The sequence below is a fragment of the Pipistrellus hanaki genome (assembly GCF_964339955.1).
Source record: "Pipistrellus hanaki genome assembly, chromosome: 1".
NCBI classification, from domain to species: domain Eukaryota; kingdom Metazoa; phylum Chordata; class Mammalia; order Chiroptera; family Vespertilionidae; genus Pipistrellus; species Pipistrellus hanaki.
In genome coordinates, this window is record NC_140503.1 from 20977197 (window position 1) to 21005169 (window position 27973).

Genomic DNA, 27973 nt, shown 5'->3' on the forward strand with positions numbered 1-27973 from the left:
AGAATTACTTCCGGGTCTGCCCTTACTTGGTATGGCTGACTGACCAGTCGCTGAACCCCACAAAAATAAGTTTCCCGGAAATTTTCTAGAATTTTTTATTTCATCACTCTACCTTGTTGGTGCGGCGTGGTATCGTATCGTTTTCCCCCGCCCTTGTATAAGATTTACTACGTGTTTTTTTGTCTACTTGCCAGTCTCCAAAATGGCGCCTGCGCAGCCGGTAGGCCAGAGGTGAGTCACGTGGGCCCTTCGGTTCCGCTGCGGCCGAGGCCCGGGTGTTCACAGACTCCGGCACCATGTCTCGTTTGCCTGGCCTACACGTCCCGCGTGGCCCTTGCCAGTTAGCGTTGCTGCTGTTACCTCTCCTGCTCGGCCCCAGTTCGGTTCTCGCCATCTCCTTCCACCTGCCCATCAACTCCCGCAAGTGCCTCCGTGAGGAGATCCACAAGGACCTGCTGGTGACCGGCGCCTACGAGATCACCGACCAATCTGGGGGCGCGGGCGGCCTGCGCACCCACCTCAAGGTGCGGCCCGGGGCGGGGCGGGACGGGACGGGTCTGGACGGGAGGACCTTGGGCCGAGGATGGAGGTGGGGAGGGGGGTGTCGGGCCCGGCCTCCCCGGGGCGCCGAGGGCGGGCGGAGGAGACCGCCCCCTCGCCCTGAGGGTTGGCGTTGGCGGAGGGCTGGGCACCCGAGCGGGGGAACCCGGAGAAGGGCGCGAGGCCTTGTAGGCGGATGTGGTGACAGCCGAGCTGGGGCGACCTCCGCTTTGGTCGTTGGCGGGACCCGTGTCTGTTTTAGTCTTAGGTGCCTTGAGCTGGAACTTGATTCTCCAAAGACGTCTTCAGATGGTGCATACTTGTGGGGGTTGACGCAAAGACACGTTGAGACCTGCAAAACCTGCTTGATCGTGGAGATATAATTAGATGCCACCCTTGATAGGGAAGATAATGGAGGCATTGGAGCTCACTGTGAATAAGGAAACCTGTTATTCATTGAGCATTAGCTGTGTCAGATCTTAGTACATACATCGCCATTTAGTTCGTGCATTCCTCTATGAAGTAGGTACTATTAGCTTCATTATACACATAAGGAAACTGAGGCTCAACGAGGTAGTAGAATAAGCTGATGCCAGAGCTGTAATTGAGTCTTAGTTGGGAAGTTAAGTGAAAGTGCTGGAATTTTGTTTTCGCCTTGCTTTTTATTTGTAATTCCTGTAATTGACTAAAATGTAGTCAATTAAAACCGAGACCATCCATCAAGTGGTCTCAGTCTCTAGTGCTTTTCCTTCCTGGTACCCCAGAATCTGGACTTGGCCAAGTTCTATGTAAATTTCAGCCATACTCTAGTGGTGACAGCTACTGCCAGAATGCTAGTTTGGTCCCATTTTTGTCATTAGAGCGATCTTTGAAACGCTCCTATCTTTTGGTTTAGTCAAGGTTGATTGCGTTGGAGGTAATTTTGTTCACTCACAATAAGCACATGGTTTTATTTTTAACAGAATGGGTCTCAGACTGAATAGTAAGAAACATTTTTACTTTGTAATAATAGCCCTTAGGTATAAGAAGACCATCGTTGCTGTGCAGAGTTTTCGAACCCAGAAGTGGTATTAGAGAGAGAAACTGTTTTCAGAGCTACTGCTCAGTGACCCATCCTTTCATTAGTCTCTTCAGGTACCAAACTAATGTCTAGCCAAGAAAGCCATGAGGGTATGACATTTTGAGGGTCATGCTTCTGGCTCTTCAACAGATGTTGTGCACAGAATCAGAGGATTTGAACAGTGAAAGAGACTTTACTGTGGTTTGCAGTGCTGCCCCATCTGATTTGTAATTATATTTTTTAAATCCTTCAGCAGCTTTCTTGTGCTCGTCTGAAGAAGTTTCAATTTTCCAACATGCCCTATATACTTTGTCACTCCATGCTTTACATTTTACATATGTGGCACCCTGAACAGTATCCTAAACTCACTTATTTTCATCTTACATTGTAACCACTTACGTTTATATCTTGTTTCCCTTATTAGATTGTTAGTGTCCTGAGGGCAGGAATTATTTTCATGTTTGTATTTTATTTTCCAGAATGTCAAGCATACCGCCTTGTTTCTATTATAGTAAGCACTTAAATATAAGAAGCATGGTGTAGCATGGCCTTATGGGGATTATATCTATGTCCAAAGCTGCTGAAGGACCGTCAGCAGTAGGAGTCTGTAAATCTATATGCTAGCACTTTGCCATTGTTCAGTTTATCTCCCCATGCCTGATCTGTTCTCTTGCTTCTCACCAGCATAATCACATCACTCCTGGGGTCCTAAACCTAGCTGTCAAGTAAGTAGCATAAATGAATGAACTAAGCCAGGTATAAGAAAAAGGACAGCAGTGATGATAAATGGGGGGTAATTGGGAGTTTTGGAAACTTAATTTTTAAAAAAATATATATTTCATTTATTTTTTACAGAGAGGAAGGGAGAGGGATAGAGAATTAGAAACATCGATGAGAGAGAAACATCCATCAGCTGCCTCCTGCACACCCTCTACTGGGGATGTGCCCTCAACCAAGGTATAATACATGCCCTTGACCGGAATCGAACCCGGGACCCTTCAGTCCGCAGGCCGACGCTCTATCCACTGAGCCAAACCAGTTTCGGCTGGAAATTTAATTTGGAGTGGTCAATGATCATTTCTTGATATGGGCCTTGTTGCCATATCTGATTTTTCAAATGAAGTCAGAAATTCAGATTTTTATATGAAAGCTGCTGATTTTTAAATGTCACCAATTAATTCACCTTGGTTTTGGCATTATTTGTTTTCAGTTTTATGGAAAAGGGCACAATCAGTTGGCCATATACCCAGTAACCAGATTCACCAATCAATAGGATCTTGCCTCACTTTTTTCATTGTAATTGCTTCCCCTTTCTCATTTTATGCTGAATTATTTTAAAATAAATCCCAGATATCATGGATTTCAGTCCTACATACTGCTGCATGAATTTCTTAAAACTATGAACAAAGTCACAATGTTATGCAGCTATAATCACACCTCACACGATTTTTAAAAATACATTTTTATTGATTTCAGAGAGGAAGGGAGAGGGAGAGAGATAGAAACCATCAATGATGAGAGAGAATCATTGATCAGCTGCCTCTTGTATGCTTCCTACTGGGGATTGAGCTGGAAACACAGGCATGTGTCCTGACTGGGGATGGAACTGTATGACCTGCTGGTTCATAGGTTGACACTCAGCCACTTAACTACACTGGCTGGGCCGATGTGGACATTTTGGATGGTGTGGGAGGGCAGGGGATGCCATTATTCTGCCTACTGAGATGGTAGTGCCCTGAAGCCTCCATTATAAAGCTTCCCATTAATTTTTCTCCATTGATGACTTATATTTATTGTTCATTAAGGTTATGAAATTATTTTCTAATTCTGTTATTCCTTCCATATTTATTGGCTGGAATTAATCTTACAGAATTTAAGACCACTTGGTTACCCTAAAATTTATAATTCATATAGGAAAGGCAGGCAAATGCAGGCTTCATTTCTTTTTTCTTTTTTTTAAATCCTCACCCAAGGATATTTCTTTTTTAGAGAGAATGGAAGGGGGGTGGGGAGAAAAAGAGAGAGAGAAAAACATTGATGTGAGAGAGACACATCAATTGGTTGCCTCCCACTTGCTCCCCCTCCCCCCCACCAGGCCTAGGGATCTAACCTGCAACTGAGGTACATGCCCTTGGCTGGGAATTGAACCCAAGATCTTTCAGTCCACTGGCTGGATGCTCTAACCACAGGGCAGAATTCAGTTTTTTTTAATGACAATTTTCAGAGTAAAGCATTTTGCCCTTGTCATTTCCATTGTAGTCCAGAGGGTTGACTATTATTCTGAAATTATTTTTTGTTGTTTGTTTCAGTTTTGTTGTTGGTTTAGTCAGTTGCATTCGTCCCTTATGCTCACATGTCTCTGGCTCTGTTATCCTTTTGACACCATCCCATTAGGTTTTGATAGCTTCTCTGTTTTGTAGGACAGTAAGGTGTCCTAGCCACATCTTTTGTATGTCCAACCCCTGATCTGGAAGCAACTATTCCTCCAAGGAGTTCTGGTTCTTTTCTGTGAGGAGTGGTATTTTAGAGACCACAGCTGAGTATTATCTTAAAATTTTTAATATACTATGTAGGCCACGGAATACATTTGTGGGTTTGATCCAGCGCTTTATCACAGTTTGCAACCTTTTTCATAGTTTCTGTTCACTCAGTTGTGCTTTCTCTTAAATTTTGACCACTTGTGGGCCACTCTGCCTCAATGATTCAACTTCTGAAATGCAGCTCCTGAGCGTAAAAATTTGATTGGTTCGGCTCCTTTTAAGCCAGGCCACATTCTGGATCTTCTCTTTGGTCATATGTCTGTCTCTGGTTCAAGCAGCAGTAGTTTGGGTTGAAGTTTGGAGAACAAGAGACTTTGTGTAGTGCAAAATCTGGTCAACTGGGGTTGGCATTTTGCTGTTGCCCTGAATGAAGCAGTCTCTCTCAGAAGAATGTAGTGCCTTGATTGAGCTTTCTAATTCACTTTCTTCCTGTCAAAGAGCACCTTAATGTCCAATAAATACATTAGTATCATCATATGTCACTCTATGTTGTACTGTGTGTCTACCCATCTCCTCGATAGACTAAAAGCTCCCTGAGCAGAGACTATCTCATCATCATTGAAATGCTTGTGTCTAATACAGTGCCTGGCATATAGTAGGGCTTCAGTATAAGGCAGGGGTCTTCAAACTACGGCCCGCGGGCCACATGCGGCCCGCAGAGGAGTCTGATCCGGCCCGCCAGGTTTTTTGGGCAGTGAGCGCAGCCGAGGTGTTAAAGTAGGAATTAGTAGTTCATATAGTCCGGCCCTCCAGCTCTCTGAGGGACCATGATCTGGCCCCCACTTTAAAAAGTTTGAGGACCCCTGGTATAAGGGATAAATGAACATAAATGAATAGCCATTGGCCTAGCCTCACCTCTGATCTTTACTTCTCCCTTCCTCTTCATTTCCTCCTCCCACTCCCAGCTCTCACTGTACTGAACACCTTGCAGTTCTTTGAATACTATCTTCTCTTAACTTGGACCAGTCTTTGCCCGTACTGCCCTCCTGTTTGCTCCCATTACATCCTGTTCGACCAGGCACTCTTCATGTAATATGGTGCTTAACTTTGTGAACTCCTTAATTTCTTATTCACCTTTGAGTCCTCAGTTTAATGTACTATATAAGTATTATTGTACAACTAAGTTAAATATCTTAATGTTACTGAGAAGCAGTGGAAAGAGACTGGACCTGGAATCAGACAGTTTCGGGTATAAATCCCAGCAGTTCCACCACTTATAGGGTGCATGGTCTTGGGGGAATGACTTACTCTTCCTTGGGCCCTTATCTATAAAATGGGGATGATAGATCTCTAGGAATTGTTAGAAGGACTTATTGGAATGTATTCTTTATTGCACAGGGCTCGTTTTGGTAGGCCATAAATATTAGTACTCTTTCTTCTCTCTTGAATGATAATTGACTTGCTAATCTGACTTCCCGGTCATATATCACTGTAGTGACCAGTTAAAGAATAGTTTAATGAGCCGAGACCGGTTTGGCTCAATGGATAGAGCGTCGGTTTGGGGACTGAAAGGTCCCGGGTTCAATTCCGGTCAAGGGCATGTACCTTGGTTGCGGGCATATCCCCAGTGGGGGGTGTGCAAGAAGCAGCTGATTGGTGACTCTCTCTCATTGATGTTTCTGGCTCTCTATCCCTCTCTCTTCCTCTCTGTACAAAATCAATAAAATATATATTTTTTAAAAAAAAGGATAGTTTAATGAGAGGAATTCTGAGTATTTTGTTGGTGATTCTTCCATTCATTCAGTAAATATTTATTTAATATTTAGTATATTCCAGACCTAGATATGGAAATGAACAGCAAAGAAGGTCCTTGAAGGTGGAGAACAGAGAAAAAACTCCTAACAAATACACATAATTTCAGGTAGGGATTAAATACTATACTGAAAAATCAAGTGATAGAACTAGGGAGTGATTGATGGCATAAAAGTATTTGTGGTCAGAATTTCAACTCTTTTTTTTTTTTTTTTTTAATATATTTTATTGATTTTTCACAGAGAGGAAGGGAGAGAGATAGAGAGATAGAAACATCAATGAGAGAGACACATAGACCAGCTGCCTCCTGTACACCCCCCACCGGAGATATGCCTGCAACCAATGTACATGCCCCTGACCGGAATCGAACCTGGGACCCCTCAGTCCGCAGGCCAACGCTCTATCCACTGAGCCAAACTGGTTTCGGCGGAGAATCTCAACTCTTTTGATTTTGAATTGAAAATCACATTTCAGTAAGACTAGATGATGCCCTCATAGTTTAATCGGCTCCAATACCTTTTATTATTTAGGGTGCTTGTTAATAGTGGAAATTGGAGGATGAATTAATTTTAGGGGATGAGATGAGTTATTGTCTAAGGGTGCTTTATATTTTGGAAATAAATTACAGAAAGAAAAAACAACTATGAGGAGTTGTCATAATCATCACCAGAAAGGAAAGAAAAGCCCAATGATAATAATTTAAGTCATTTATACTTGTTCAGCCTCTTCCAAATAATTTAATTGGTCTACATTTTTTATTGTCATTTTTCAAGAGAGAAAATTAACAATTCATTTTGCTGAATGAAAATTTTTAAATTTGGATATTTACTCAATTATGGTTTCTATCTTTCCTAACTAGCTTATAGATGAGAAATAGATCATCTGAAGAGTTCAGCCTTGAACTCTGATGGAGAATAGAGAAAAAACTACTAACATATACACATAATTTCAGGTAGTGATTAAATACTATACTGAAAAATCAAGTGATAGAACTAGGGAGTGATTGAAGTAGGGAGTCACAGGCCTCTCACAATTTAAGACTAAAAATTATCAAGAAGTTTCTTGGCAGTTGAGAAACCATTTGCTTATAAGCTCATCCCTCCGCTAAAATCTGTATGAAAAGATAAAAGATATGCATGCACTATAGTTTTGAGATGATTTTATTTAGAACAGTTATATTTCAGCGTATTACTACCAGTGTCTGTACTGAGGGCTGATCTTTTTTTTTGTTGTGAAAGCTATGTCTCTTTCAAATTTATATTTGCTGTGACTGTTGTCCAATGGGTTAGAAACAGGTCAATAAATAGGTGGCTTAGTACAGAAGGGTAATTGGTACATTAGCATTCAATAGTATTAAAATCTAATTTTTTTCTATAGTATTCAAATAGTATTAAATAGTAATCTATACTATTGAATAGTATTAAAATCTAGTACTGCATCCAAAATTTCTAGTTTTAAATTAAAATCTGACTTTGTGTTTTCTTCTCTATAAAAACTACAAGGTAATATACATCATTTAAATCTCTCCTATTCAGTGAACAGTTATCCACAGTCATATCTGTTTTGAACTAATCTAGAGAAAGGGAGCGGCTTAGAATTTGAAATTATATGCCATATCTTTTTTTTATGACATCTGAAGACTGAATCCAGTTTCTAGGGAAATGGAACAGATTTATAGAGGTAATCTAGTGGGGTACGGTGACTTCTATACTGTGTCTTACGTGAATTGCTGACTGGTGGTTGATCCTAAGCCATTGCCCCCATACGCTTATGCAGCCTAGCAGCTTGGACAGTAGAGCCCTCTGTAAAAAGAGCCAGCTGGCCACAAACCAGAATTTGGGCTTCCAAACAAATCTCTGACTTGAGGGAGGTTGATGTCATCTGCTTTATCCTGTGCTAGACCTCATTGTTCTACATAACGTGTGGGAAGTCAAGGGACTAGCTGTTAAGAAAGAACAAGGCTTTGTTTGTGCCTAAAAGGGACACACTGGAGGATTTTACCGTAAATAACTTTGGAACAGTATGAAAAAAAACATTTGATCTGGCTTCACCCCCGCAGTAGTATTGTTAGGGCAGTAACTGGTTTTTCCTTCTCCCTTCCTCTTTCTCCTTTCTTGTCCCCCAACCGTCCCGCCCCCTCCTCAGTCAAGCATGACGTATTGCATATGTTGAGTTAGTAGCAAATGGTGATAGAAGCAGGAAGAGACCATCTATCCATAATCATACCAGTGCCTGGAAATTTTCCATTTCTAGTTTTCAGCACTGCGACAAGCCTCCTTAAGCAATACTTCTTTGCTGTGCTATGCCATCGCTGAATTGTGTTGGAAATTCTCAAGAATTTAGTGTTGCTAAATGCTGTTTGTGGTTTAAGTTTGACTTTGTTCTGGGTGAGCTCTAGATGTGATCCTTCGATTTCAGGGATTCAGACGTGGAGTTGGTATTTGCTCTTGTTTGAATGATCAGGATAAATTCATTTTGTGCCATTAAATAATAGCTTCTAGGCTGTTAGAGTTGTCCATGTACCTCATGTTAGAGAACAGTGGGGACTTGTGGTAGTCTTTTGAAGGTATTTCTAATACTACTTTCTACTCTAAAACGATAACATATTCAATGATTGGGAGTTATTTCTCCTTTTTTTACTACACTTGATCTTAGCCAAAAGGCCGAGAAGCGATATTTCTCCTTTTTTTTTATATCTTAGAGTAAATGAAGAGTATAGACCCACAACCTCTGATCATTATATTAGCACACACCATCCTCTCTTCCCTCCCCCAGGTAATTTATTACTCTTCAGGTTAAAAATAAGGGCAGGAAATGCCAGAGTCATCTTGTATTTCTTGCTATCCCTGTAAGTTAAAGGTTTTGTTGAATACCTGCTCTGTTAGGCATTTTGGTAACTCTTCAGGTTCTAAATCTTACTGCTACTTCCTTATGAGTTTACCTGTCTGTCTTTTTCTGTTTTCATGTAATACCCATTTGGTACCTAACCATCCCGGGATTTAGTCAACGTAGCAAACTTTATTTAGTTTGCCATTCTTTAGCACTGTTAAGTTGGAAGTGTGGTTGGTGTTCTAAATGTTTATGAAGTTTTTAGTTATCTCTAACAGTTATAATAGTAATTCGAACAATGACAATGCTAACATTATTGAGTGCTTGCCATGTGCCAAAATCTATTCTAGGCTCTTTGTATTAAATTTAATCCTCACAATAGCCTCATAAAGTTCATACCATTGTCCTTATTTTACATATGAGACACAGAGAGGTTAAGGAACATATCCAAGGCCTTACAGCTAATAAGTGGCACAATTCTTAGTTGAACACACACCTGAGGTCTGACTCTAAAACCTTTAGTCTAACTGCTATGCGTTACTGTCTCAAAGGGAGGAAAGGGTAGGTATCTCTGTTTCAGTTCATTTTTATTCAATGTATAGAGCTCTACAATGGACTTGCTGTTTCTAAATTCCTGAGTTTGTCATTAAGGAGCTACAAAGTTGATGGTTTTCCTTAAAATAATATGTATACACTGTATATTCAATATTAAACTACAGACTGATCATAACCCTGATGGAGTACAGGTAGGAGCCTATTTGAAGGAGATGACACCATCAGATTTTCACCAACTACAGCAAAGCCACAAGCTGATTGACCTCTGCTGCTATGGTAGCACTCCAAGAAAAGGTGTTTTTTAAACACACACACACTACCATGTTCTTAGACTGGTAGGATATGAAGCTGATTCAACAAATGAAAATACTGTGTGACCTATACCAGTAGGAAGACGCGTCCTTGCCACCTCCTCCAGGGATCACATGTCATTTTTCCAGGAATAGGTTTAGACTTGTTCAAATTAACTATTTGTAATGTACCTCATAAAAAATATGTGAAAATGTTTGCTTGTTTGACTCTGAGTAGACTAAGAATTTTTTGAGAATCTGGAGATGTGTGTGTGTGTATATATATGTGTTCTTGCCTTTATTCTTTTGAGTATTACACTATTTTTTTAATAAACTTTTTATTTTAGGACAGTTTTAGATTTACAGAAAAACAGTGCAGATAGTAAAGTTCCCATATACCCCATGTTAACATCTTACATTGGTATGTACATTAATCACACCAAGTGAACCAGTATTGACACATTATTATTATCTAAAGTCCATACTTAATTCCTATTTCCTTAGTTTGTGCCTAATGTCATTTTTTTCTGTTCCAAGATCCTATCCTGAATATATTACGTTTAGTCATATCTCTTTGGGCTCCTCTAGATTATAACAGTTTCTCAGAATTTTCTTGTTTTTGACTACCTTGTGAGGTTTTTTTTTTTTTTTTTTAATATATATTTATTGATTTTTTACAGAGGAAGAGAGAGGGATAGAGAGTTAGAAACATTGATGAGAGAGAAACATCGATCAGCTGCCTCTTGCACATCCCCTAATGGGGATGTGCCCACAACCAAGGTACATGCCCTTGACCGGAATAGAACCTGGGACCTTTCAGTTCACAGGCCAATGCTCTATCCACTGAGCCAAACTGGTTACAGCTACCTTGTGAGTTTTGAGGTGTATTCCTCAAGTATTTTATAGGATGCCCCTCTGTTGGGATTATGGATCTGGGGGAGGAAGATTGCAGAGGTAAAATGTCGTTTTCATCACATCACACATCAAGAGAGCTTGCCATCAACATTAATCACTGTTGATATTGACCATGATCACCTGGTGAAGGTTGTGTTTGTCAGGTTTCTCCATTGTCAGATCACTCCTTTCCTCTTTCCATACTGTGCTCTTGCAGGGAAGTCACTATGGGCAGTGGGGGGTTATTCTTAACTTCCCTGAGGGTGCTGTTTCTACATAAATTATTTAGAGTCTTCTGCACAGGAAATCTGTCTCTTCTCCCTTGTTTGTTTGTTTAATTTATAATAGTATGGATTCATGGATATTTATTTTATACTTTGGGTTATAATCCAAATGCTACTTTTTTGTTGCTCAAATTATTTCATTTTAAAGAAAACATATTTTTATTGATTTCAGAGAAGGAGAGAGAGAGAAACATCAGTGATGAGAGGGAATCAGTGATTGGCTGCCTCCTGCACGCTCCACAGTAGGATCAAGCTTGCAGCCTGGGCATATGTCCTGACTTGGAATCAAAAGGTGACCTGGTTCATAGGTCAATGTTCAACCACAGAGCCATGCTGGCCGGGCACTCAAATTATTTCAGCTTTGACTATTGGGAGTACTTTCGTGTGGCTTCTGTTTCCCTTTGACATATCTCCATTCTTGTTTTTCTGTTTTGTTTTGTTTTTGAGCACTTCCTTACTTTTTGGTACTATAAACTCCAGGCTCATGTTATATATTCCCTGCCTCAATCTCAGGATCAGCCATTTCTCCAAGGAGACCTGGTTCTTTTTATTGAAAAAAATGGCATTAAGACATGAGATCTAGGTGAATAGTATTATCCTGGCATTTTTTTTTTTTTTTTAAACAGACTGTGGTAACAGTGATTGGCCAAAATAGTCTCAGCTTTCTTGCAACTTTAGAGTGAGGCTGGGAATTCTATGAGCCACTAGAGGAGCTAGAATAAGGAGAGAAGTGCTCGAAGGACGGAGAACCAGAGCACAGGAGCATTCATCCATTCCTTCAGGTCCCTCCTCCACATTAGGTCAGCCAGATCATGTGAAAGATTACTAAACACACCCATTTGAACTGTGGGAAGGCCATGGTTGAAAATGGAGAGTCTATTGGTCACAGTCCTTTTGCAAGGACCTTCCTGATAAGTTGTTCTTGCTGTTTAGTTCCAGGAAAATTATCTCTGAAGATAAATTTGTGAGATTTCATCAGACAATAAATTATATGTAACCCAACTTGTGTTTCTCTTAATCTTTTAATCTTGGCTTCCAGAAAACTTGAGTCAGATTTATAGTGCAGATTTCATTTGCTCAGTTCAGGTTCTTGATGGTGCCTATTTGTTTTCTTCTTCCAGGAGAACTCTATTCTTTACTATTCCTAATTGCTTTGTTTGCCTAGTGTTTGGGCCTAAGCTACTTTATTTTTTTTTTTTTTAAATATATTTTATTGATTTTTTTTTTACAGAGAGGAAGAGAGAGTTAGAAACATTGATGAGAGAGAAACATCGATCAGCTGCCAATTGCACCCCCCCTCCCTCCACCCCCCACCGGGGATGTACCCGCAACCAAGGTACATGCCCTTGACCGGAATTGAACCTTCGACCTTTCAGTCCAGAGGCCGACGCTCTATCCACTGAGCCAAGCTGGTTTCGGCTGGGCCTAAGCTACTTTAAAATTCTTTTGAAGTAAGCAGGTATTTATTATCCTGACTGTTTGGTAAAGGAATAGGAGCTGGATCTGCTCAAGAACCTCTTTTCCAACCACTGCCTAGAATGGTCCAAGGAAATTTAGTTCTAAATGAGTTTATATTCCCAATGGCCTGTATTCTCACATATTGACAGTTTCAGTGTGAGAATATTCACATATTCTTGACATCAGCTACTCTGTACATACAATTAACAACTTTCCAGTATTTTTTAAGTTGTGACCTTTGGTTTGCTTTTCTTCAGAAGGTGTTATCTGGAAACAAATCTTTATTACTTCCTATCCTTTGATGTTATATGGGCAAATTTTATAGCTTGATATTACCCTTGTTTAATTAAGAACTTTACAATGTGTATTAGACATCTTTTTATTGTTAAAAGTGAAGAAAGGATTTCTTTAAGGCCTTGCTGTTCCAGTAGGTGAAAGTGGCAGTTATTTAACACCATCTAGATGGTTCTTTAGTAAAATTTAAGAAGAAAAAATAAGGTCTCAATTCTTGAGAAACCAGGTGATCTTTTAAGGTGACCTATAATTAGAACATCTTAATTAAAAGATATTTGAAACCATCATTTTGGCCTAATAGGCTTTGCCAGTTCTGGCTAGTCACTTAGCTGGGCCAGTTTTCTATTCCCTAATTTTAGCTACCTGCTGATTTATGTAATTACATTGGGGTCATGTGATTTTTTTTATCCTTAAGATCAGTGACTTGGCTCCTAAAATAGCTGCACAGTTATGAACTACATGGAAAATCAACTGATTTTCAGAAAAATTCTAGGATCTGTTAGACCTGACCCGAAGGTTAAGTTGTCAAGCTGTCTGAATGGATTTCCAAGTTTCAAGACAAATAACCCTCATTTATATTTCTGTCAACTCAATATCATAAGGAATATAGAAATGTGGAGGCCCGAAGGGAATTGTGATCATTCTCACACACTATTCTGGGAGGTAAATTTCATGTTAAAGAAGATACGTGCAGTGATGGGTCCTTTATCTTCAGCCTCTTTTAAAGCATTTGAGTTTTTGCCCTAAAATGAACTTTTAATACATTTTCAGATATTATAGAAAGAAACAACAAAGCAAGAGGTTTTACCATGATTATAGTTCCTCAGTACAAAGTGGAGGATAATTTAAACAGTTTTTATCCCTTCTAGTACCAGTTAGAGGAGTGGGTTGTATCAGGCCTTTCAGAAAAACATGACAGACTTCTTGATTCATTTTGCAAGTTACTCGATAAAGGATTTTTGCCAATACCTTTAGAATCCCTTTAATATCTTAGGAGAATACAAAGAGATCATAAGCTATTACTCTAGGCCAGTGGTTCTCAACCTTTCTAATGCCTCAGCCCTTTAATACAGTTCCTCATGTTGTGGTGACCCCCAACCATAAAATTATTTTCGTTGCTACTTCATAACTGTAATTTTGCTACTGTTATGAATCGTAATGTAAATATCTGTGTTTTTGATGGTCTTAAGTGACCCTGCTAGCGGTTCTCAACCTGTGGGTTGCGAGCCACAGGTTGAGAACCGCTGCTGTAGAGACATAAGATGGCAAAAATGTGTGCCAAATCTTGTAAGTAAGATTTCAACATTAGAAAGGTTGAGAACCACTGCTCTAGGACATAAGATTGCAAATGTGTGCCAAATCTTGTAAGCCCGATTAAGTTGGGCTGTTTGTTGTAGGCCAGTGACCCAGCCTCTTTCCTTGCCTGACTGAAGATGATGACTTCTGTGATGACTCTTCAGTACTTATACCCTTGATGTTTATTTCCTGCTGTTATGCAAAGATCAGAAATTGGTTGCTCAGAAGAACTTGGTTCTATAGACATCTTTTGTTTGGCCCTGAGATAGTTTTTCAAATGTTGGGATTGGTTGTGAGGATTTAAAAATTAGATTTTAAATAAAAGTTAAAATGTCCACAACTTCTTTTGAAAAATTGGATGATTTGAAAACCTGGCATGTCATGGCTGTCACTGTTTTCTTCCTTAAGACAGACCCATCCAGTTTTCCACATTGTCAACCACACCCTATGGACTTATACTGGTAATTTAGTAATTCATTTTTCACGATGTAGTGGTCTCCTTTCTTATTCCTCTCCTCATTTAGATAGGAGCTATCTTACACATCCTTGTATCCCCAATGACCAATGCAGATTGAGGCATCTTAAATGCATGACAGTCATGAATGATCAGCATCATTCATGACAGAAGATACTTGATTACTGTTACTACTGTTATTTTTAGGGAATTTAGAAGATGTAATAAAACCTTTTTTATTAATCCATCATTTAAAATTTGTCTATCTGTGATAACTACTCTTTAGTTATATGTTTTCCCCCAAAAAATGAAATAACTTCGTTTCTGAGCATAAGTGATATGTGCCTTTGTAGAAAATTGAAAGAAAACTAAAAGTATAAAGAAAACTCACTACTCAGAAATAACTAGTGGCGAAACCGGTTTGGCTCAGTGGATAGAGCATCAGCCTGTGGACTGAAAGGTCCCAGGTTCGATTCCGGTCAAGGGCATGTACCTTGGTTGCAGGCACATCCTGCAGAGGCAGCTGGTCGATGTCTCTCATCGATGTTTCTAACTCTCTATCCCTCTCTTTTCCTCTCTGTAAAAAAATCAATAAAATAGCCGAAACCGGTTTGGCTCAATGGATAGAGCGTCGGCTTGGGGACTGAAAGGTCCCGGGTTCAATTCCGGTCAAGGGCATGTACCTTGGTTGCGGGCATATCCCCTGTAGGGGGTGTGCAAGAGGCTGCTGATCGATGACTCTCTCTCATCGATGTTTCTAACTCTCTATCCCTCTCTCTTCCTCTCTGTACAAAATCAATAAAATATAAAAAAAAAAAAAATCAATAAAATATATATTTTAAAAAGATTAAAAAAAAAAAGAAATAACTAGTGAAGTGCTTTATATGTGTGCTACTCAGTTTTTAAATTTAAAATTTCACCTATAAATGAATCTTGTTTTAAAAACAGCACTAGAACATCCAGTTTAATATAATGAAGTCACTACTTTTGTGGTTCACGTTGCAAGTAGTTTCTGCCTTAGATAATGAAATTGCCTTCTACTGAGACAGCCATGTGCTCTAGAAAAGAAGCCTGAGATTCAATCTGTCAAGTTACCATGTAATTCCCTTCTTTACAGGCCATTCTCCAGGAATGGAGCAGTTTAAGTTTGGAGACATAAAGCTAACAACCTATAAGAAAGGCATTACCATTTGTGGAAGCCAAGGATGCCTTCTTTAGGAGAACTTTTTGTTTATCCCTGGGCTTCTTTCCCATCCCAGGTAGCAACTGACAAATTAACATGACATTTGGAGGAATATAGCTACCAGATTTTCTTTTTTGTGTATGCCTTCCTTTCCTTCTCTTCTTATATCAGATATCCCATTCCACTCTCCAGCCCCACCTCAACCCTATCAAGAATTATTTTACAGAAGAGACGTGTTCTTATGTATCTTTATCCCTTTTGTAGTATATTCTTTTGGTAGTCATCCATTTCAATTTTTGTGACTTATCCTTTTCTGGGAAATACTGTTCTACATTCTATAAAGTGAGCCTTTGCTACTACTAAACCCAATTTATATCTCACCTGTCATTCTAAAGTGGCAACAGATTTTAACTTACAGTGTGGATAGGCTGCTTGAATGAATAAAATTTGCTATATTTGGGCTTCATCCTCCAATCCTATTCCTGTCTTTGGGAATGGTTGGAACATGGTCATCATTATGATAAATGTCTTTTATAGACAGTGTTTCTTTCTATTTCTCCAGTTTCTATCAGTTTTCTTCCTGAGTGTTATTTGCTGCCTGCTCTTACTTACTTTTTTATTTTAGATCACAGATTCTGCTGGCCATATTCTATACTCCAAGGAGGATGCAACCAAGGGAAAATTTGCCTTTACCACTGAAGATTATGACATGTTCGAAGTGTGTTTTGAGAGCAAGGGTAAGTAATCAGAGTGTTGTCTGTCCTTGAATTAAGCATCTTCTCTCAAGTAAGAAAGAGCATGAACTTTCTCTCTTAGGCCAGCAGGAAGAGGAAATGAAAACTACACTTGCTGGAGTGCACTCACATATAAGTGAAAGTATCATTCTTCATGTGCAGGAGAGGCCTTTTCTAAATGCTGTGATACACTGGGCTTGAATGAAAAGAGTTTAATTTGTGATAGGTGCTAGAAAATATAGTAAGTCATCACTTAATGTTGGCTGGTTGTTTTTTAAATATATTTTTATTTGTTTCAGAGAGGGAGAGAGAGAGACAGAAACATCAATAATGTGAGAGAACCATTGGTAGGCTGCCTCCTGCTAGTCCCCTACTGGAGATCGAGCTCACAACCTGGGCATGGGCTCACAACCTTCAGTCCCCAGGCCAACACTTTACCAACTGAGCCAAACCAGCTAGGGCTAATGTTATTAATAGGTTCTGCAACTTTAAGCAAAACGACATATAATGAAACCAGTTTTACCGTGTAATATAAACAAGAGTTGAGGTCCTATGGCATCTCATCAACATTATCACAAAACTAGAGGCCTGGTGCATGAAATTCATGCACTCGGGGGTGGTTGGGAGGGTCCCTCAGCCCAGCCCGCACCCTCTCACAGTCCAGGAGCCCTTGGGAGATGTTTGACTGCCACGGAGGTGGGAGAGACTTTCACCACCACTGCCGCTCTCGCCAGCCATGAACCCCGGCTTCTGGCTGAGCAGTGCTCCCCCTGTCATTCTGCCATTTGATCTGCGTATTAGCCGTTTATTATATAGGATATAGGATAACATTGAATAAAATGTTATTCAGTATCCTTCAAAGTCCAAAGAAGTTTTGGTCTTCAGAGCACTTACTATTTTTTAGTCCTGATATCTTGCTATGGGAATCTTCTATGTATCTCAAGACCAAGATCCCATAGTAACTTTTAGGCTGATTACCTGGCGGTTTCTGATTATCAGTGGTGGGTGAAAAGGCACATTCCCCTTCACTTCCTATTCTTTCACTCTAAGGGTACTAGATTCTAAAAGCTGTCTGTATTTATACTTGTTATATTATTTGGAACCCTTTTGGACTACAAGATACAAAAAACATAACTCAAATTGGCTTAAAGAGAAAGAAAAGGCTCAGCTGGCATGGCTCAGTGGTTGAGTGCCACCTATGAACAAGGAGGTCTCTGTTTGATTCCTGGTCAGAGCACATGCCCAGCTTGTGGGCTCGATCCCCAGTGTGGGGCGTGCAGGAGGCAGCAGATCAGTGGTTCTCTCTCATCATTGATGTTTCTATCTCTCTCACCCTCTCCCTTCCTCTCTGAAATTAATAAAAATATTTAAAAGAGAGAGAGAGAGAGAGAGAGAGAGAGAGAGAAGAGGAAGACCATTTGACTCTAAACTGGGAAGTCTTAATGGTGATGCTGACCTCAGGCTAGGCTGTATATTGGGGTTTTAACAGGATTGTTGGAACTCCAGCTATCATTTAGCACTTCCTATCCTTTCTTCCATTTGACTTTATTCTCAGGCTTTCTCTGTATGGTACCAAAAGGACTCCTGGCAATTTCACATTTATAGAATGTTCAGAGTATCTGATCATAGAAGAAAAGCAAGCACTTTGGCCAACTACTCTGGTAGAGTCCCAGGAATAGCAGATCAACTTGGTACTTTTGACAGTTAACCAAGAATTGACTCCTTTGATCTAGACTGGGTCAGTTGAGCCTAAAAGCTAAGGGTGTTTGCCTGAAGTAAATGGAATAATAGATTTAGAATAGAAAATTAAATACTTTAATAGCAATTTCGTGACTGATAACCTTTTCCCTGCCCCCACCCCTATTAGTTCCAAAATGTCTCAACAGTAGTCTAGACATTTCGACATGGTTGAGCCACTCTTCAAAACTAAGATGTCATGAACTTCTTTCAAACTAGTTCCCCTCTCTCATCAGTATTACCACCATCCTTCCAGTGACTTGGGCTCATATTTTTGAAATTATTTTTGTCTTTTCCAGTCTATCATCAAGTTATGTTGATACTTCTTACAAAATAGCTTCTGTATCTGTTCACCACACAAATCTGAACTCTAATCTTTTAAATCATGAATTAGGTCATTAGCCTTGTAACTAATACCCCAGTTTTTAATACTGGTTCCAGATTTATCTCCTAAACATATCTTTCATTATGTTAGTCCTTTTTCAAGAGCTTTCCCTTTTCTTTTTCTTTTTTTGGTGAAAAATTGTAAATTTATTAGATCAACTTGAAACCAGATGGGCTGAGCCCCAAAATGGCGCCTTCCTTTTTGGTGGTAGCAGTACTATTCCTGATCTATAGAATGAAACCTAAATCATACAATTTTTGAACTGGACGGGACTTTAGGTGTCATGGTATTTAATAGTCCTTCTACTCTCACTCCAGCCTTATCTTCCACTACTCATCAGATCCCCAGCCAGTCTGGTTTGCTCTGCCCTCTAAACATGTCACATTTACTCATTTACTGGAATGCTCTTTTCCCATTTAAACATGAGTTTACCTTTAGTTCTTTTAGTGTACTTTCCTCAGCATTCTAGCCTTCTTAATTTCTCAGTCAGTTAGTTGATTCATTTAGCAAATAATTATTAAGTGCCCTATATATTAAGTACTGTTCTAGGTGTTAGGGATATTAGCAATGAATAAAACGGAAGTCTCTTCTCTCTTGGACATTACATTTTCATTGGAGCAAACAGACAATAAACAATATAAGTCAGATGGTAATGAGGTCTTTGGAGAAAAAGCAAGCACTTTGAGATGCTGAGCAAAGAGGTAAATGTGGCTTCTTTTAATAGTATATCACTTATTAATTATTTAGACATTTGAAGATATATTTGTAAAATTTAAGTATTTAAAAATATATACAGGGTGCCCAAAAAAATTTATATGCACTTTGAATGATTGTAAAGTCAGTGTTTAACATACAGTTCATTTTCAAAATATAAAAGAATCTACAGAAAGAAGTTTTGTTTTTTTTGTCAGTGCCTGTTTTCAAACGGTCCAGACACTGCATTTTCACTGTAACTGTTACTTGTGTTCATATCGAATTATAGGAAAGCAAAGATTATAATCTCCAGGACAGTTCTAGCACCCAGTGAGCTCTCAATGAGTAGTTATTGCTTTCACTTCAGCCTGTTTCAGAAAATCTCCAGTGCCTCTCAGGCTGCAGAAAGTACAGAACCTTTCTCTGTGGCTTTGGTCTCAGGAGTCCCAATGCTTATGTGGCGCTGTTTCCCCAAAGTCCTAATTTCATGCAGGCTGTTTTTATTTTATAAATAATCAGGTGAATTCCAGGGGATTGAATTCCAAAGGACTGAGCAATTTTCTGGGGCTCTTGGAGTCTTCATTTGTCTTACTTGATGATATAAGATTAGAATTCCTTTTTGATCAAGCTATATCAGATTACCTCTTTAAATATGAACATGGTTCTGTTGGCCCTACTATACCAAATAGACATTTCTCTTTCTAAGAAGCATCCCTGAGAATTGTAGTCTTATTATCAAGTTTTTTCTTGGCTCTGTGGGAATACTTCTATAACATTTTGCTTATTTATTGAAATGGCCTTACATTTACCAAAATGTTTGAATTAAACTGAAATCTTAGATAAATCCTGTGTTCTTTTCAGTACTAGTTTATATTAAGTAAATCCAAGCTTAGTACATGCCCAATAACACTTTTCTCAAAATTTGACAGGACAACCTATCCAGGTGTGGAAATGTATCTTTTCAACCTAAGTTGGTCCCCACTGCTTGTTGGTCTATGTATGCCACTCCGTTTTATACTATTTTGACTTTTGAGTTTTATTTCCTAGTCCAATAAGCCTGCGTGTTTTCTCTCCTTCTTCCTATTCCTCTGTAGTTCCAGCGGCAGTCTCTGTCCTGCCTGCTTAGAGATGTTTGGCAGCAGCATGTTCTCTTTGCTGCTGCACAGACAGAGGCTTTGTCTGGAATGCTTGTGATTTTAGCCAGAGCCAGGAATTTTCTGCAGCTGAGTAGGGGGAGGAGTTTGCATCTGTTTCCCTCTATTGAGGGGGGAGGTTTAGGGAGAGGGAGGCTGGGTGGGTGATTTCCCGGAATTTTAAATATTCCGCACAATGAATCCTTTGATTTCTTTCTCAGGAACAGGGCGGTTACCTGACCAACTCGTGATCCTAGACATGAAGCATGGAGTGGAGGCGAAAAATTATGAAGAGGTATGTCCTACTGTAACAGCCAGAGGAGGCTGTCATGTGCTGGGCCTGCGGTTTCTGTGACCTACTCAGGCCAACTGGCTGTGCTTTGGCCAGAGGCTATGGTTTTCTCAGCAGTCATGTGACAGCCAGCTACAATTTTACTGATTAAAAAAAAAAAGTTGTATTAACAGCCCTAAACAATAACTCTAGCTGTGTTGTCAGCCAAATGACTAACTAAACCATCTGTCCTATAGCAATGTTGGTGTGATAGAACACTCAAGCATATGCCCTTAGCACTCTTGAGACAGCACATGGATTTATATATTTATAATTTTTAAAAGCTGGAATTCATTTAAATGTTAATGTCCAAAGTTAAGAAAAGTGATTTGTTTTTAAAATCTAAGACTTTTATTTCCAGACTGACAACTCTGTACAGGGTGGGACAAAAGTAGTTTTGAGTACAGGAAACAGAGTTTCCTCTTTATTATCATTTATTTCTAATTTATATTTATTGTTGAAAATATTACAGACGTCTCCTTTTTCCTCCACTGACCCCTCCACTCTGCCCCCATCCCTCCCTCCATTATTTATTGATTACTGTATTTTCCATACAAACTACTGTAAACCTTCTTTTGTCCCACCTTATATATATCTAGGGCATGGTTTTTCAGCACTGTTTAGACTTGAGCAACTGTGCTACATTTGAGAATCAACAATAGTTCTAAGTAGCTTTTAGGTAAAATGATTTCAGACTAAGGAAGAGAGAAAGATGGAAGAAAAAACTGCAAGGGACTAGGAATAGTGATCATGAGAAATTTTTACTGACAGGAATTGTTATAGAGAATAAAATCTGACATTCATTTGGGTAGTAGGGAAGTAGAGGTGTGGATTAAACAAGGGGAAGGGGAGCTGAGCTCTTTTCATCTCTATTACGAGAGTTTGGGGGCGGCACAAAATGGTTCTTCAAATCAAGAGCACCTTTGAAAAGCCACAAGAACTATTTAAGACCAGAGGATTGATCTTTACAGTAAGATAAGAGTATTTTTACCCAGATCAGAGTCTTTACAAACAGTATCTGTGGGCATGAAGAAGAGATGGGGTTCAGGAAATGTAAATAGCTTTTGAAGAATGTAAACAAAAATAAACAGGCTCAGTTGCTCTAAGTGATTTAAGAGAATTTTCTAGGAGGAACAGAACCAGAAAATTGCTCTAGCTTTCGTCAGGATTTCAAACAGAATATCCTAAAATGGAAGAAGATTGCAAGTGACTGATTCTGCAAGAGGAAGTAGTAGTACAACGGTTGCAGGACTTCAGGTCTTTTTTTCCTTAGCTTAAGCGTTCAACTGAACAAAACTAGATGGAGTTATTTGTGGGCAGTAAACAGGAGCAAGTATGCAATAGTGAAGGGAAGACGATTCCTGATACTTTGATTTGCTTGTTTCTGTCTCCAAGCTAGTTTAGTTAAAAGAAACAAAGCAAGAGACTCTTTGTTTGAAGAACTTAGAGTAAAATGAGACCTCAGTCACTGTGCCTCTGCCAGCAAGCACTCCCTTTGAGCCTCACCTCGCTTCCTGAAGCTCTGCCTCCACCCGATCCCTCCACCCACCCACCTTTCTGTGTGCCAGAGGTCAAGGATTCATCCTATGGTAATATCGGATGTTCGCTAACCAGAACCTACACTCTTTCAGTTTCTTTGCTGATGCAAGTAAAGGTGCTTGTCTGCTTTCTGCTGGCACTGAAGATTATATCCATATAAAATTTAACAGAGAAGTAGCAGGAAGACCCTTTCTACTGTCCAAGGGATCTCTGATGATTGCAATCAAAAGAAACTAGAGAAGGTGTTTAAGGAGAAATTTGTCTGCAATTGTACTTTAATTGAGCATCCAGAATATGGAGAAGTAATTCAGCTCCTGGATGACAAGAGCAAGAACATACATCAATTCCTAGTAGAAGGTTCATGGGTTTTAAGTGCTTTTGGCTCACTGAAACTAAAATGAGGATTTCCTTGTAATGAATAGAATTTCCCTTCTCTCCCTTGTCACAAGTTAAAAACCTCATAGCTTATATAATGTAACCATTTGGGGTCTGCTTTTAACTTGGACTAATGTAACTCATCCATGCAATAAACTGAAAAGAACCATACCAAAAAAAGTAAAGTGAAAAATCCTTTTAAACTTTCATGATTTAGAAGAATCTTATTTATATTTAAATAAGATAACATATATTAGAGTGCTGTTGTAAGGTATAAAACACTAATAAAAAGTTTAGTTATTATGAGGTGGAAGAATAGGTAAAATGATTTTCAGGTTTTGAGTACTGCTGCTGTATCCTCATCTTCAGACCATTGTGTAAACAAGCATTCATTGAATTCCTACTATGTGGAATTTCCATTATCCTTGGACTTTGTTGACCCTGGGAAAGAGCCATTATCTTTGCTGACCTTTTGCTTAACCCAAGAGGGGATTCCCTAGCAGAAAGCAAACCACAGCTCTTCCTTTGCGCCGTTTCCTGGTGTGGAGGTCTGGCACGTCCTAAGCATTTCTTTACGCACATGGTTACAACATAGCTCTAAATTACTGTTTCTTAACCAAAAAAACTCCACCCACTACTTTCTTTGGCAACGTCAAACCCCTCCCCCCCTAAAAAAAAAAAAAAAAAAAAGCAGGTCAGTCTAAATCAGTTTGGCTCAGCGGTAGACTAAAAGGTCCCAGGTTCGATTCCGGTCAAGGGCATGTACATTGGTTGTGGGCACATCCCCGGTAGGGGGTGTGCAAGAGGCAGCTGGTCAATGTTTCTCTCTCATCGATGTTTCTAGCTCGCTCTCTCTCCCTTCCTCTCTGTAAAAAATCAATAAAATATATATTTTTTTAAAAAAGAAAGAAAGTCTGAGATGGAAACATAAACATTTGTAGGGAAGAGAAGAGGTGCTAACTTTAGAATGATCAAAGAGTTTTAAAGTTTGTTAAAATATTTTAAAAGACTCGTCTTATGTTCTTGACCAGAGCTATTTTTTTTCAGGGAGTGGGTTCATGATTCCTTTCTTTTCCAGATTGCAAAAGTTGAGAAGCTCAAACCCTTAGAGGTAGAGCTACGACGCCTGGAAGACCTGTCGGAATCTATCGTTAATGATTTTGCCTACATGAAGAAACGAGAGGAGGAGATGCGCGATACCAATGGTGAGGGGTGGGCAGCTCTTGTTTCTCAGCAAGAGAACCATAAAGGAATCAGATCACCAGACTTTAAATTCTGTGTACCCTTTTCTCAGTTTTGTCAAGGGTGAGGGGAGGGGTGGTGTGTGGAAAGATAATTAACTTCAGTGTTGCTGCTACAGGTAAATGAGCCTTGTTTGATTTTCAAGGAAATAGAAATTGCTTCCATGATATGTAGTTGACCATATTCTCAGTTAGCTTACTGTGTATCAAATTGATAGGACTAATCTTTTTTTTTTAAATATATTTTATTGATTTTTTACAGAAAGGAAGGGAGAGAGACAGAAAGCCAGAAACATCGATCAGCTGCCTCCTGCACATCCCCAGTGGGTACAGGCCCCTGACCAGAATCGAACCCCCCAGTCTGCAGGCCAACGCTCTATGCACTGAGCCAAATCAGTTTTGGCCCAAGTGCTTTTAATAAATTTAATCATTATGGCTGTCCAATGAGTGAGGTACCACTATTATCTTCATGTTACACACAGAAAACTGAAGCACATATTATAAAAGGGAAGGAACTTATCCAATACCACATTCTAGCTAATAAAAGTCTAATATGCAAATGAATCATCACTCTGCTACTCTCATAGGCTATGCCCACCAGCCAATCAGAGCAAGTATGCAAATTAACTGATAGGACTAATCTTTGCAAATTTTTTTTTTCCCTTAAATATATTTTACTGATTTTTTTACAGAGAGGAAGGGAGAGAGATTGAGAGTTAGAAACACTGATGAGAGAGAAACATCAATCAGTTGCCTCCTGCACACTCCCTGTTGGGGATGTGCCCGCAACCAAGGTACATGCCCTTGTCTGGGGTCGAACCTGGGACCCTTGAGTCCGCAGGCCGATGCTCTATCCACGGAGCAAAACCGGTTAGGGCTAATCTTCGCAATTTTTAACATTTATATATAGAATAATGAAAATTTAAGAAAAAGCTAACTGAAATCCTACTGTTAGGCCTAGGGACAGAGTGAAGTTAATTAATTGCCTTTCTTCCCTGGCCATCGTTTAGCCTGCTGCACTTTATTTCATTATTTCATTTACAATGTTTTTGTTTTTGTTTTTTAGAATCAACAAACACTCGGGTCCTATACTTCAGCATCTTTTCAATGTTCTGTCTCATTGGACTAGCCACTTGGCAGGTCTTCTACCTTCGCCGCTTCTTCAAGGCCAAGAAGTTGATTGAGTAATAAGGCCTACTCTCCTCCCACCTTGTATCTCAGCCAGCAGAACATCACTTGGACGTGCCTGGCCTAAGGCTTCCTATCAACAGCACCACAGAGGCACGTTGGAAGTTTCTTGCCAGAACTGATGTCTCTTGGTGTGGGAGGACATGGGTTATCACCTACACCCAACAAGTCATTGAGGGGCTTCTTTTTAACTTGACAGGATTTGGACTGGTTTTGCAACAATAAGACTTAATAGAGTCACCTGGGACAAAAAATAGGGGTTACCTAGATAATGCCAAAGCCAGCATTTGTACTGGGTTTCCTCATGTGATCTGTTTGAACCATGCTTTCTTTCCTTCTCCCACTTGCTCACCAGCTTGGGCTTCCACTCTAATTCCTTTACCAAGATGTGAAACTTGTTTCATTCTGTCCTCTTTGGATTTCTGTGTGAAAACACCCTTAAGTTTATCTTAACCGTTAGCTGAAATGTTTCGGTAGCTCCTGGAGGTGTCCTTTCTTAATTTTATGTCTTGTAAAAGGGTAATGGATGTGACACCTCATAGAAATGAGCTTTGAACTATAGATAACTCCTTAAAAATTTTTTTCATTTTAGAGAATTAAAACATTTGTGCTCAACTGCTTGAATTTTCTTTTTGTGTATATATGTGTATTTAGTTCTATGCCGTTTTATTACATATGTAAATTCATGTGATCACCACCACAAAATGCAGAACAGTTCCCCCACAGGGATTCCTTGCTACCCTTTTATAGCTACAGCCACCTCGCTTCCTTACTCCCAAGCCCCAACCTCAGGCAACCACTAATCCATTCTCCATCTCTCTAATTTTGTCATTTCAAGAATGTTATATAAATCAGCGGTCACCAACCTTTTGGACCACCAGTTGGCAACCGCTGATATAAATGGAATTATATAGTATGTAACCTTTCGAAATTAACTTTTTTTTTTTTTTAATCCTAACCTGAGGATATTTTTTCCATTGATTATTAGCGCGGAAGGGATGGAGGGAGAGAGAGAGAGAAACATCAATGTGAGAGAGACACATCTATTGGGGCCAGTGATCAAACCTGCAACCCAGCTCGTGTCCTTGACCAGGAATCAAACCCTTGACCCTTCGGTGCAAGGACTGATATTCTAAACATTGAGCAATACCGGCCAGGGCGAGATTAAATTTTTTCACTCAGCATAATGCTCTTGAAAATAGTTCGTTCCTTTTTATTGCTTATAATATTTCATGGTACTGATGTACCACAGTTTGTCTATCCATTTACCCATTGAAGGACATTGGGGTCATTTTCAGTTTTGGGCCATTACTAATCTTCTGTGAACCTTCATGTACAGGTTTTTATGTGTACATAAATTTTCATTTCTCTTGGATAAATGCTCTCAAGAGGACAATTGCTGGGTTGTATGGTAAGCATATTTAATTTTTTTTAAGAAACCGCTCTACTCTTTTTCTAGAGTGAGTGCCATTTTATTTATGTTCCCACCAGCATTGTATGACCAATTCACATCCTCACCAGTATTTGCTGTTATTTTTATTTTATTCATTCTGATAGTTGTCCATAATGAGACCTCATGATTTTTACTTGCATTTTTCTAATGGCTAATGATGTTGAACATCTTTTTATGAGCTTATTTGCCATATATAGCTTCCTCAGTGAAATATCTGTTCATGTTCTTTGCCCATTTTCTAATTAGATTATTCTTTATACTAATGAATTGTGAGCATTCTTATATATCCTACATACGGCCTCTTTGTCAGATATGTGGTTGCTTGAATTTTTAACATAACAGGTACCAAGGAAAAAATTAGAAAATTTACCAAGTCTTATATTGCCAGCCAGAGTTAATTCCTGACCCTTATATGTCCCGAGACATATATTTAAAAAAACACTGGAAGGATCATCATGAATACAGTAAATATTTGAGAATACATGTTGTGAAAGCAAATCCAAGAATCACTATGAGTATGAGGTACCTAAAGGCCAATACTGGTATAAATAGAGAATGTGGATACAAATGACCATGTTTGTAAACAGTTAAGAAAAATACTATCACTTGAAACTTTTCCCACTTCTCCCAGGAAAGGAGCTAGGAATTCATCCTTTCTGTACTATCTTTCTAAAACCCTGCTAACGGTTGTTACAGGGCTTGTCTAGTCACAATGGCGAGAACTATAGGACTTAGGGCCGTGCAGCCTGCAGTTAAGCAACAGCATGTTGGAATTAACAGAACACTGCTGTGATGACCTGGATAAAGTCCAAAAGTGGAAGAGGGAGTGAGTTATGTTGTTAAAATCTCAGGCAGTTCTGTTAATGTTCCAGGCATTGTGAACCCAAAAGCCTTTCCCCCTTCTTTTGACTCCAGGTATGCATTTCTCTGGTGTGGCATAAAAGTGGTTCATTAATTTGTGCAACATCGCCATCTGCTGTTAAGAATTGATAAGAACTACTTTAGAGGACCTCGCAGCGAAATCCTTGTCATAAAGGCAGCAAATGTAGAGGAAATCTATCTGTGATATTACATTACTAAATGACAGAATATACATCCAAGCGAAGAGAATGACCAAATTTGTGGGTTAAAATTTCCTTAGACGTTTAAAGGTGAAGTTTTGTACCATTGTCTAATAAGATTCGCTTTCATATTTCTGACTGGTGCCTTTCCTCTTTTTACAAGCAATGGAAGCTACTTAGTTGGTAATATTGTAGTACTCAGCTCTGTCAAAATGTCAAAGAAGAAAATAGAATAGGCAAATATTTTATTTTGCTGATGTTTTTGTTCCCAAAAGTGATTTATGAAACTAGAATTCTTTCATGTCTTTCTTTTATTCATGCCAAAACTATCAACGAGAACATTTGTGTTTTTGGTGTAAAGTTTATTGGTATTACACCTTGATGTTATCAAAAAAGTAAATTTATTTGCCTTCCATAAAAGGCTAGTGCAAGAACAAATTAGATTTTAAAATGAGGATGTTATCTGGTTTCCTCTGTTCTTGAGCCTATTTTTCAGCAGGGTGTATAAAATATAGATGAGAGTGATGCGGTTTAAGTCAGCTTTGTTATACCATTGTCATAAGCCATTTTTCTGTTTAATGGAAAGAAGCATGTGGGATTTATACAGATTCACTTGTGTTGGATGGGGATTTTTGTGTAAATTTTCTCAAATAAAGGCTAGCAGAAACCATTGT

The 27973-nt window shown here is 39.2% G+C and overlaps 1 protein-coding gene across 1 annotated transcript; it reads left to right on the forward strand.

Moving 5' to 3' along the window:
- Position 1: 1 nt before the first annotated feature.
- TMED10 (transmembrane p24 trafficking protein 10) lies at positions 2–27969 on the forward strand. Its single transcript, XM_084893727.1, has 5 exons — positions 2–524; positions 16055–16166; positions 20333–20406; positions 23435–23561; positions 24664–27969. Exons 1-5 carry the CDS (start codon positions 297–299, stop codon positions 24783–24785), a joined length of 663 nt encoding a protein of 220 aa, XP_084749853.1. The 5' UTR covers positions 2–296; the 3' UTR covers positions 24786–27969.
- The last annotated feature ends 4 nt before the right edge of the window (positions 27970–27973 follow it).